We start from the raw sequence: 11,900 nt of genomic DNA, 5'->3' as shown, positions 1-11,900 counted from the left end.
AAAAAAAAGAAAAAAAAAAAGAAAAAAGCCCCACCTCCCCCAAGCATTTCTGTAATACCTCTTTTACAGGATAGCAGTTTCTTATTTTAATTTATCTTCTTGTCTCATTTATCAGCCTAGTTGCTGAGTCTGTCTGAAAAGTGTTTGAAAGTAGTTTCTTTAAATTGTTATCTGTAAAGGAAAATTTCTCTTTGGAAGGCAGCAGGATCTAGATGTTGGGTTTTTTTTTAATAAACTTCTAAAAAGTTTTAAAAAGATGTGGTTTCTTAATTCAGTGCTAATACTGAGTGGCTGCATTTCAGACGAGTTTGACAGCTTTTGAAATGTTTCTTAAATATGACTAAGTGATGGTTTTCTGTGCTCTTTCTCCTTTTTGTACAGGTCCTGACCTCTTGGGCGTTGGCTCTTTACTGAAGAAATACACTGCTCTTCTGTGCACGCACATTGGTGATATACTTCCTGTGGCAACCAGCATTGCTTCTACTAGTCACAGGCATTTTGCAGAAGTATCTCGTGTCGTGGATGGAGATTTAACAGGTAGGTTTTTCTTTGCTGTCCTCCTTTCCTCCTCTTCCATAAGATGATAAAGTTTTATATTGTAGATGTTCTTGAGAGTTCTAAATGACTAAAAAAGAGTCAATTTAATCTTTTGATTGATGGGAGAGAAGGAGGGCAAATTTGATGGGGAAGGCAAGAGCTTTGTACTAAAGCAGTAATAGAAGGCAGAATGTATTGCTTGGTGATTTACTGCCGTGATGCTATAAATGTAGGTCTTGAATTAAATCAGAATATCTTCTGTTTTTTCTATGTTTTAGGCATTCTTCTTCCAGAATTGGTGGTTTCTGTAGTGCTGCTCCTCAGTAAAAATGCTGGATTAATGCAGGAAGCTGGTGCTATCCCTCTGTTGGCTGGCTTGCTAGAACATCTAGACAGATTTAACCATTTAGCCCCTGGAAAGGAAAGGGATGACAATGAGGATTTAGCATGGCCAGGAATAATGGGTATGTACTAGTAGCATCTGGACTATTTATTTATGTTTTCATAAAGTAGTTATATAAAAATGGTGACTGTTCATGAACTACTCTCAGGAAGGGAGTTCTACTTTACAGTACAAATCTTTATTAACCAATTCATATGGCAGTATTTATTTCTGTCAGTAAATTCTTAAGGAAGTTAGGTATAGAGGTAGGATTAAGCAGAGTACAAATGCAACTTTCTAAAGAAGTAGTTCACATCATTTTGCATTTTGAGTGTGAAAAGTTGCAGTGAAAACATGAGTAATATATCTATGCATTTTGTTACTAAATTCTATCTAACATAAAGGGAGAGTAACATGAAAGCTTTGAAATAAGGAATTTTTCTTTTCCCAGGGCACTTTATGATATGAGCTGTGTCTGGGGTGAAAAGAGCAGCAGAAAATGTGCATTTCTGACTGTGAGCATTTTACTGGTGGAGGGAGGAATGAAACATGGTTGGCATGACCCAAGAGAGCTAAAGGTCACACTGCTAGACAGTAGTGTGTTGGGGAGAGCAAAAACTATGTGAAAATTCAGTTGCTGGTCTGATAGAGCAAACTGAGATGAAGGCGCATGTGTATGAACATTACTCTGATTCTTGCCTGGATGAAATTGCCTTTAGTTTGAAATAGTTTACTGGTATGTAGATTGGAATAGTTCTAATGTGTATGTAACCTTACTACTTTTATTTAAAAAAAAAAAATCTGGATTTAGAGTGAAATTAAATATACAGCCAATGCCTTGCAGGCAAGCATGTAATAAAACTGAAGCAATTTGGAGGGAGAACTGACTAGAGCAGTGATTTGCCAGAACACTGGTTGCTCTCCTCCAACTCCAAACAAAACAGCCGTATAGTTAGGCAATGCTAGGTCTTTGACAGTGCGACATTGGAGATTGGTGCATAAAAGAATACAGCACACAGACAATTTAATTGCATATTATGTAGACAGGAATATATTAATAGCCATTTTGACTTTTGAGCATATCAAAACACAGGCAGCCTTTGAATAGAAGTGAAGAATTTGGTTAGGCAACTATTAAAACTATTTTGGACATGAGGAGAAATTTCTTTACTGAAAGAGTGGTTAAACATTGGAACAGGCTGCCCAGGGAAGTGGTTGAGTCCCCATCCCTGGAAGTATTTAAAAGACGCGTAGATGAGGCGCTTAGGGACATGGTTTAGTGGGCATGGTGGTGTTGGGTTGATGGTTGGACTCGATGATCTTGGAGGTCTTTTCCAACTTTAATGATTCTATGATTCTAAAAGAATGTTCAGAAAAAACTTTACTTTCTGTTTTTTTTGTTGATAAATTCTCTATTCTGTTTTATACCTGTAGGTTCATTTTTTACTGGCCAGAGTTGCAGAAATAATGAGGAGGTGACACTTATACGTAAAGCTGATCTAGAGAACCACAACAAAGATGGAGGATTCTGGACGGTGATTGATGGGAAAGTGTATGATATAAAGGACTTCCAAACCCAGTCTTTAACTGGCAGTAGTATACTTGGTGAGAATCAGCATCTGAATTAAAGACACAAATTACTTCTGTTTCAAAACTAGATGGCATAAACAGGTTTTTAGATATTATACTGACTACCTCATTTCTTTCATTAGCTCAGTTTGCAGGTGAGGACCCAGTTGTTGCTTTGGAAGCTGCTTTGCAATTTGAGGACACGCGGGAGTCAATGCATGCCTTCTGTGTTGGCCAGTATATGGAGGTAAAAATGTTCTATATTAATGGATACACAGTTTCTAAAGTGAAGTATTGCTTTGCTTTCAAAATTCTTGCTGGATCTCAGTTCTAGCTTTCAACTCCTATTTCTTTTAATTAGCCTGACCAGGAGGTGATTACAACACCGGATCTCAGTACTTTGTCATCACCTCTAATAGACACAGAAAGGAATTTGGGTCTTCTCCTTGGACTGCACGCTTCCTACCTGGCAATGAGCACACCACTTTCTCCTCTGGAAATTGAATGTGCCAGTAAGCAGAACTTCATTTTGAGCTTAAATAAGTGATAAATACTTGTCAAAGCATGCAAGAAAAAGACACAGGCCAAATAAATTAACTGGAAATCTAGCACCTCTTTAGTTTTGCTGTCTTCTGAAGAAGTTCTTTATCCTTAACATTAATTTCCACACTCATCAAGGTCCAATAATTTAGCAAGATTTGAATGGAAATTAGATAATTTTGAACAGTTAAATATCCAGAATTTTGTAATATACAAGATAGAGAGAATATTGGAAGAGAAAGGAGACTCTGTATAGCACAGTTAATCTCACTAATTTGTGTTCAATTAAGAGTGCCTGAAGCATCTGGTGTGGGATTCTATCTTGTGGGATATCTTAATTTGGTGAATAGAGGGTATAATTCAGTATTAATCACAGAAAAATAGTTAAGGCCCTATTACCTCTGAACAGGTGATGGCTGCCCTGTAACTTAATTGTTTCTTATTTGCAGAACCCTTTTTTTTTTCTCTGAAAAAGTTTCAGCAAATGGAAGAGCTGCTAAACCTTGTTTGAAGCTGTATATGCATTTTATTTGAGGGAATTGTTGAGTCTTGATAGCTTAATCTTTCTTCAGAATATACATTTGTGTTTTCTTTCTTTTAGAATGGTTGAAGTCATCTATCTTTTCTGGAGGCTTGCAAACTAGTCAAATTCATTACAGTTACAATGAGGAAAAAGATGAAGACCATTGCAGTTCACCTGGTAATACTACCCCAAATAAATCAAAACTATATACACATCGATTATCTTTGAGTGACCATTCACAACCTTTTCTCCAAGCTATTGCGGATAATAATATTCAGGATCACACTGTGAAGGTAAGCCCTCAGTAGTTCTGTTCATAAAAAATGTTGCTGAAGGGTGACAGTGGTGGCCTGAAACAGTTTTGTTGGTGAAAATTCTCCAAAAGTTATAACAAAACAATCAAAAAAGTTATTTCAGAATTACTTTTTGTGAAAGGAGTGGTTGAGTACTACTAATGGATAAGATTTGCATATTTCACTTAATGTCATAACAGTACAGTTTTTGTCTTTTGAATTTTTGAGTGGGAAAACTAAAAAATTTAAATGTATCCTTACCAAAAAAATTAATAATGCATTACTTTCCATGTCAAGTTTTAGTAGTATTGACAGACCCTGCTCACCTCCAGTTGAACTAAGATGGCGTTTTCTTTGTCAAAGTGCAAATGTATTTTGTGTGTCAGGTGCACGTATGCCTTTGTCTTAAAGTCCCTTTGTGCCTTGGGGTTCAGGTTTCACCTGGCGGGAATCTTGGATATTATGAAAACCCCTAAGATTTACATTGAAGGTATTACAGAAGACAGTGATCAGATTTTCTAACCCTTTGACTTCAGCTCCTTTATCAAAAAACCCCAAATAAGTCCTTGGGAGGATAGGATAGCAGTAATGACGAGTTAGGAGAAGACAATTCAAAATCGTGTTAGGTGACCTGGCTATCTCAGGAAGAGATAAAAGCAGTAGTAGCTCTGTTCCTTGAGCCATGTTGCTCTTCATACGAGGAGAATGATACAGGGTATTCTTTGTCGTATTGGGTTGTAATTGCTGTGTATTAAATAGTGCATACTGCGTGGTGTATCTCACTTCCGAATGTTATGTCAGATTGTGGAGGTTATTCAGTGTTATTTAAATGCTGGCTGCAGTATTTCGGGTCCTTTCATTGTATTTAAAAACAAAGTTAAATAGAGGCTGTTGTGTGTTTTTGTAGGACTTCTTGTGTCAAATAGAGAGATACTGTAAACAGTGTCACTTAACAACACCAATCACATTCCCTCCTGAGCATCCTGTGGAAGAAGTAGGACGTTTGTTGTTATGCTGTCTTCTGAAGCATGAAGATTTGGGTAGGTAGCTTGTGGTATAGCTGTCCCAGAATACATTTTGGACCGGTTTAAACTCTGCTATGGATGATTTTGGAAATCCGTATTCAGAGATTGTCTTTTCCCATTAAGGTCACGTAGCGCTGTCTCTTGTTCATCCTGGTACCCTTGGAGTTGACCAGGTGAAGCACAAAGCCTTACCAAAATCTGTAGTGGATGTGTGTCGTGTTGTCTACCAAGCAAAATGCTCACTGATTAAGGTAAGCCTCTTACCTGCTGAAGTTTAGATTATTTTTATTTTGAGGTGTTTTATTAGAAAGTTATATATTGTTCATTTTATTGTGTATTAAACAGTAACCTAATCTTCCAATGCCTTTTCTAGACCCATCAAGAACAAGGACGTTCTTACAAGGAAGTTTGTGCTCCTGTCATTGAACGTTTGAGATTCTTATTCAATGAACTACGTCCTGCAGTTTGCAATGATCTATCTATAATGTCTAAATTTAAACTTCTGAGTTCCTTGCCCCGATGGCGGAGGGTAGCTCAGAAAATAATTAGAGAAAAAAGGAAAAAAAGAGGTAAGGGAACATTAATGTTGTATTTTCTTTGAAACAATGAAAATCAATCTCATTCCAAGGTTTGCTGCTCTATATTTGAGACTCTTGTTAGCTAAAGCTTCAAAGCCATTTGCTTTCTGCTGCATTTTCATGAAGTTTTCTAAATCAATGGTGATATGTCAGTTCCTACAGCAAAAACAGGCAGACAAGAGAGTCAAGTTTAGGTGAGACATGCTTCTTTGTGTTCCAGCACAATTAAAAATGATCCATCAATATCAGTCCCTCTGAACTGGTTTTAGTAAAGTTTAACTAGAAGTGGCATCTTATTAAAAACCATGTTTTATTAAAACAGTGTAGTCAAAGAACTGTTTAACTGGAAATAAGTTAATGTGGCGAACAAACATCGAAGTGCTTTTGAAATTGGTCTTTAAAGATAAAAGCATATTGCAGACATTACCAGAGCTAATTTGATAATAGTTGGACATAGAGTTCACCAAGAGTACATTTCCTTTTTATTACAGGCCGATCTTAAGCATTCTGTATGCTTAGGTTATCATGCAAACCTAAAAATCTGACACTGAAAAAAATTATTCTTTCATGTAATCTGATAACGTTTTAATTTCTAGTGCCAAAAAAATCTGAATCTGCTGATGTGGAAGAATCCAAAATTGGAAACGAAGAGAGTGATTTAGAAGAATCCTGTATGGTACCTCACAGTCCTGTACCTATAGATAAAAGGCCCATACCAATCAAATCACCCAAGGTAGGATATCAGATTTTGAATCAACCTTGTGAATAAAAATAACAAGAGGAAAAAATATTTGCTAAAGCAAATAGATAAATATATAATTAAGTATGGCGCATTGTTTTAGTGAAACCTGGAATAATTCTTAAAAAAAAGCTTGTGTACTGCATATTTAGAATATGTAAAGATAACCTTCTCTAATTTTTAGGTTATTGATAATATTAGAAGTGTTCAGATAAAGCTTCATTTCAAAATAAAAGGTTGTGATGGGTTACGTCCTCTTTTTTGAATATTAATGCATTTGAGATTTTATGTAGCAGTTGTAAACAAGATAATGAGTTACAAATAATACTAAGCTCTTTCCTGGCTTTGAAGAAGTTTCCTTTTTTTCCCCCCCTCCTAGTATTTCAAATTTGGTCATGTTTTTACATGCAATAACTTATATTTTCAGTAATTGAAAACTTGTTTTAACATGCTACCTTCCTGTTTTGCAGGATAAGTGGCAGCCACTTCTGAGTACAGTTACAGGTGTCCACAAATACAAATGGCTGAAGCAAAATGTCCAAGGCTTGTATCCACAGTCTGCCCTCCTTAACACCATTGTTGAATTTGCACTTAAAGAAGAGCCGGTGGATGTAGAAAAAATGAGAAAATGTTTATTAAAACAGGTAAAATGGATGAAAACGGGCTTGCATGTATTAGCAGTTTACATAAGTATGACAATTTTTTTTTTTCTCTTTTGCAGTTGGAAAGAGCAGAAGTTCGTCTGGAAGGAATAGATACTATTCTGAAATTGGCAGCAAAAAATTTTTTGCTCCCATCTGTGCAGTATGCAATGTTCTGTGGATGGCAGAGGCTTATTCCAGAAGGAGCCAATATAGGGTAAAACTTTTTGTTGTTTGTGCTTTCACAATTCTTCAGTAAAAAACCCCTACTTACTTTTGTTGTTGTTTTTCTATGAAGGGAACCTCTTACCGACTGCTTGAAGGATGTTGATCTGATCCCACCATTTAACAGAATGCTTCTAGAAGTAACTTTTGGAAAGTTGTATGCGTGGGCTATACAGAATGTCCGGAACATCTTGCTAGATGCTAATGCAAAATTTAAAGAACTAGGTGAATCTCATTTTGTTGCTGTTGGCTCTAGAGAAAACTGTTTTAAATGAATATTGTTGCATTTTTTAAGTTCACAATAATTGGGATCCTAAAATCAGTTCCCTTGGTTTGTGCTGAGAAATACTTTGACTTTCTGTCCATCCATGTGTTGTTCCACTTCCCGCCCCGTTCCCTCTTAACTCGTTTGTCAGTGTTTAAGAGAATGTTACTGGTATGCCAGCAACAGGTCATTGATTACTCATTAGTAACATTTTACCATTAAGATTAAATTATAAAAACTTTCTTGGAACTTCAGCTTGTAAGTTCTTAAAGCCAAGCAGGGAATAAAAAATATTTTAAATGATCAAACAAATCTATAATGTATTTTATTGTAGCTCCCAAATGTCAACTGACTTTGTTTTTTATATTACTTTTGAATTAGGTGTGCAGCCTGTTCCTCTACAGACAATTACTAACGAGAACCCAGCAGGACCAAGTCTTGGGACTATTCCACAAGCACGTTTTCTGCTGGTTATGCTCAACATGTTGACGCTGCAGCATGGTGCTAATACCTTGAGCCTCCTCCTTAATTCTGGCATGCTAGCATTGACACAAACAACGCTGCGACTGATAGGTACAAGATCTTCTTATTTTTTGTTTGGAAGAAAGCACATGTTTTATAAACCTCCTGTATTTTTTTAGGTGTTGCTGTACCCAAACTACAGTATGGCTTTGCTGCTTAAAGACTTAGTACTTAATGCTGTTTACTTTTACCCTGATACAAAAACCAGATCTGTAAGCACGACTGAGAAGGAAGTTAGTTTGACTATAGCCTTTATTCAGTCATGATTTTTTTTCTCCTAAGCCTTTGCTTTGGCCATCCTTTGCTAGAATTTAGGAGTGATAGTGTAGTTTTGGTGGAAACGTTACAAATAAATTAAAAATGGAAAATTTAAAATGAAAACATTAAAAACTGCCTACTCCCTACTCATTCAGTTTCATTTGTTCTACCTATTAAAACCATTTCCAGTCTGCATATTTAAGCGTGAAGCTTCCTTTGTTCTGTTATAAGTTCTGTGGTCTTTTTTGCCATGATTCAAGTTCTCCTCCTTTTTCTTTCTTGGTTTTCTTACATAATAGCAAATATTTGTTCTCGTAACTTGTACTTAACTGGAGTGCTCATAAGACATTCTTCCAAAAAAATTCTGTTGTTAGAACCATTTAGCCGCTGGACTCGTTATTATAATGTCTCTATTATTTGTCACTTATTTTTGTTCAAAATTAGGTATTTAAGGTCCTGTGCGTTCAAAACCATTATATCCTAGTTTCCTAAAAGCTCATCTGACTGCATCACCTGTTAAGTCAGTTTTCCTATTTGTTACTGCTTTTATATTGCAAACCTTATGTGCCTTAAAGTTTAAGTGTGACAAAGGTATGTATAAAAACTGGTAGCTGGTTTTAAATTTTGTCATGTTTTTTCCTCTTTAGGACCTAGTTCTGACAACATTGAAGAAGATATGATTGCCTCTTCTCGTGGAGCTTCTGCCACAGTCCTAGAAGAGTCGAGAAAGGAAACTACACCTGTTCAGCTCCCTGTTTCTGGACCGGAGCTGGCAGCCATGATGAAAATTGGTACCAGAGTGGTGAGAGGGGTAGACTGGAAATGGGGTGATCAGGTACAACTTCTTTCATACAGGTTTGAGTGTGTTAAAATCTAAAGTCTCTAGTCAGTGGACTGTCTGTGAATTTTATGTTCAAACTTTAAAGGTAATTTTACATTTCAAAGACTTGGAGAATTAACATAAAATATATTAATTTTTTGTTTAATTTCATTTTTGGAGATGAAAATTCTTTTTTAGTTAGACTGTTCTGATTCATGATTTAACAGGAAACTGGATCACTTGTTTGCTACAATATTATGCACTTCCAACTAGGTGCGTATGGCACTTATGTAGTATGTAGTAAAATAGATCTAAACATGAGTGTTGCTGCAGTTTACTGGGGTAATTTCTTTTGAAGATTGTGAAACACTTTCCAACTTTATGCTGGATTTTGAAACGTTATTGAAGGTTAGGAGCAAATAAGAGCAATAGCATTATTACTTTATGAACTTTGGGTACGAATTAGTGTTGTCGATTTGTGTAACTTGAGCCTCTCTCTTCTGTCAGGATGGACCCCCTCCAGGTTTGGGTCGTGTGATTGGAGAATTGGGAGAAGATGGCTGGATTAGAGTGCAGTGGGACACCGGAAGCACAAATTCTTACAGAATGGGGAAGGAGGGAAAATATGATCTCAAACTAGCTGAGCCACCGCCGGCAACGCAGCCCACAACAGAGGATTCAGACACTGAGGATGATTCTGGTAAAAAAAGCAATTTTTTTATAAACATTGAATTCCAAAATTGATGTCTTAAAATATGAAAAAGCTTCTTTCACAGGAGAAAATGCTTCATCAAAGAAGATTAATAGGTGTACATTTCAGACCAGAATCTTTCTCATGGTAAAGCTATCTTAAGAAAGGAGGATAGAAAGGATGGTATCACATTTGTTGCATATTCATGGGCCAAAGAAAACAGTATTATCCAACTGAAATAGTTCCAATTACAGATACCAGGAGGTATACATTTTAACATAAGTTAATGCCATTCTGAAGTGTGTTTTTCATATGGCCTAATTATATATCTAGTCACACTGCTTCCCTATTCTTGGCACTGCATTTGTAATTTCTTTTAAGTTGTGTACTGCTAGAGAATAACCTGAAAATATCTGCACAAAATACCTGATTTATATTTTGCTCTTGCAGTTGGAAATAAGGAATCTTCTTCATGTCAAATCATCTTACAGAAAATATTTACAACGAATTTCTCACATCGTGTTTGTTTCAGAACTCTTTGTGAAATAGATTAACTCAATATTAATGTATTCCTTTGCCTTTCGTGTCTCCCTTCAGAAGGAGAACAAGTTGAAAGGAATCTCCACCCTACTTCCATGATGCTGACAAGTACCGTGAACCTGTTGCAGACACTGTGTCTCTCTGCTGGCGTCCATGCTGAAGTCATGCAAAGTGATGCTACTAGGACTTTGTGTGGTCTACTCCGTATGCTCGTGGAGAGTGGAACAATGGATAAATCAGGTATATTATATAGAAACAGTCTGATTCAGCTATGTCTTTCTGTTTTGTGCTTTGTTGTCTTGTACCTTTGTAAATCTTTTGTTACTAGTTTTTAATCCTTTAAGGCCAAAGACTAGAAAATGCATTTTCAGAGCTTTTAAAATCTTAATTGTTAGCAAAAGCAACATAAGTGATCTTGAGCATTCTTAGAACATAAGCAGTAAAAGCAGGAGAAATGCATGAGATGTGGAACATCAGGATGTGTATGGTTGGCTTACACAATTAATTTCTTAGCAGTCTTTTTCTGTTTGGGGAGAATGGTATGACTGGGTATGTCATGTTCATTTCCATAGTTTCTTTGTAATTTCAGAAGTAATGCTGTTAACTACTTTGAAATGAGGAAACAGTATAAGGATGAGAATTGTTTTAAAGGCATATTTAATAAAATTAATTACAGGCTCTAAAATTGAAGTTAATAGTTCATGTAAAAACAGTGGAGTAGCTCAGTGTTATGACTTGTCCAAAAAAGCCCTGTGTAGCATATAGAGGATGATGTAGCTGGCGGAAAAGTCAACTGTTATATGTATATATCTTTTTGTTTTTAGCTTCCTTGCCAAATAAATTAGTTTATAAAGAACAGCATAGGAGTTGGTGCACGTTGGGATTCATTCGAAGTATAGCACTCATGCCTCAGATGTGCAGCACTCTTAGTACATCTCAGTGGATAACTTTGCTAATGAAAATTGTTGAGGGGCATGAATCTTTCACTGCTGCTTCACTACAGAGACAGGTAATGTGTGTATTTCCAAATTACTTTGATAGGCAATGAATTTAGTAGACTTTAGTTGTCTTTAAAAAAAAGTGTGTTTTAAAAAACAGATGGGAAATGTCCTTAAATCAGTTTTTAATTAATTGGAAAAAAGATAACGTGTCGTCTTACATTTAGGATTCATTGTGTTAAATATACATCTGTAAGTTTTTGAGCCTTCAGGGCACTACGGACTCCCTTGTTCTGTTGAAAGCCTGAAAGTTTTGTACAGGTGAGAGGCCAAAACAGCGTTCTAAAAATGTATTCCAGAAACTCCCATATAATGTTTCCTAGAAGTTGAATAAAGGAAAGAATAACAAAAAGATGGTTAGGAAAAATGTTCAATTGAATTTTAAAGTTATCAAACTGTGTATTATCTACTGTCCCCCCTTCCATAGTATACTGTTGTTATTGTTTTAATTACAGTCTCTCTTAAGAAGCTGCATCTGTGTATCTTATTTTGGTATTGTATTTCCCTTGTCCCCTTTCCCTTCTTTTTTCCTCTTTTTTTCTTTCTTTTTTCCCTCTTTTTTCTTTCTTTTTTTCCCTCTTTTTTCTTTCTTTTTTTTCCTCTTTTTTCTTTCTTTCCCCCCCCCTTTTCCCCCCTTTTTCCCCTCCCTCTTCCCCCCCTTTTCCCCCTTTTTCCCCCCCCCCAGCCGTTATTTCCCCAGAAAAATCTCCCTTGCTTATCCCAGCGCCCACAGCAGCCCCGGGCGGCTTCGCAT

At 36.3% G+C, this 11,900-nt stretch overlaps 1 protein-coding gene across 1 annotated transcript in view; it reads left to right on the top strand.

The window, feature by feature from the left end:
* HERC2 (HECT and RLD domain containing E3 ubiquitin protein ligase 2) overlaps positions 1-11,900 on the top strand; it is a 118,285-nt gene that overhangs the window by 45,590 nt on the left and 60,795 nt on the right. The window contains exons 21-38 of the mRNA XM_009281370.1: positions 382-537; positions 816-1,001; positions 2,354-2,524; positions 2,632-2,735; positions 2,850-3,000; positions 3,630-3,844; positions 4,752-4,884; positions 4,993-5,120; positions 5,243-5,438; positions 6,044-6,180; positions 6,657-6,830; positions 6,908-7,044; positions 7,126-7,277; positions 7,699-7,890; positions 8,745-8,932; positions 9,425-9,617; positions 10,206-10,388; positions 10,973-11,157. Coding sequence (XP_009279645.1) covers positions 382-537; positions 816-1,001; positions 2,354-2,524; positions 2,632-2,735; positions 2,850-3,000; positions 3,630-3,844; positions 4,752-4,884; positions 4,993-5,120; positions 5,243-5,438; positions 6,044-6,180; positions 6,657-6,830; positions 6,908-7,044; positions 7,126-7,277; positions 7,699-7,890; positions 8,745-8,932; positions 9,425-9,617; positions 10,206-10,388; positions 10,973-11,157 — 2,981 coding nt within the window. The remainder of the gene's footprint in view (positions 1-381; positions 538-815; positions 1,002-2,353; positions 2,525-2,631; positions 2,736-2,849; positions 3,001-3,629; positions 3,845-4,751; positions 4,885-4,992; positions 5,121-5,242; positions 5,439-6,043; positions 6,181-6,656; positions 6,831-6,907; positions 7,045-7,125; positions 7,278-7,698; positions 7,891-8,744; positions 8,933-9,424; positions 9,618-10,205; positions 10,389-10,972; positions 11,158-11,900) is intronic.

This window comes from Aptenodytes forsteri, unplaced genomic scaffold, assembly GCF_000699145.1.
Source record: "Aptenodytes forsteri isolate BGI_AS27 unplaced genomic scaffold, ASM69914v1 Scaffold212, whole genome shotgun sequence".
NCBI classification, from domain to species: Eukaryota; Metazoa; Chordata; class Aves; order Sphenisciformes; family Spheniscidae; genus Aptenodytes; species Aptenodytes forsteri.
The sequence above is the reverse complement of the archived record's forward strand: the minus strand, read 5'-3'. Positions and strand labels throughout refer to the sequence as shown.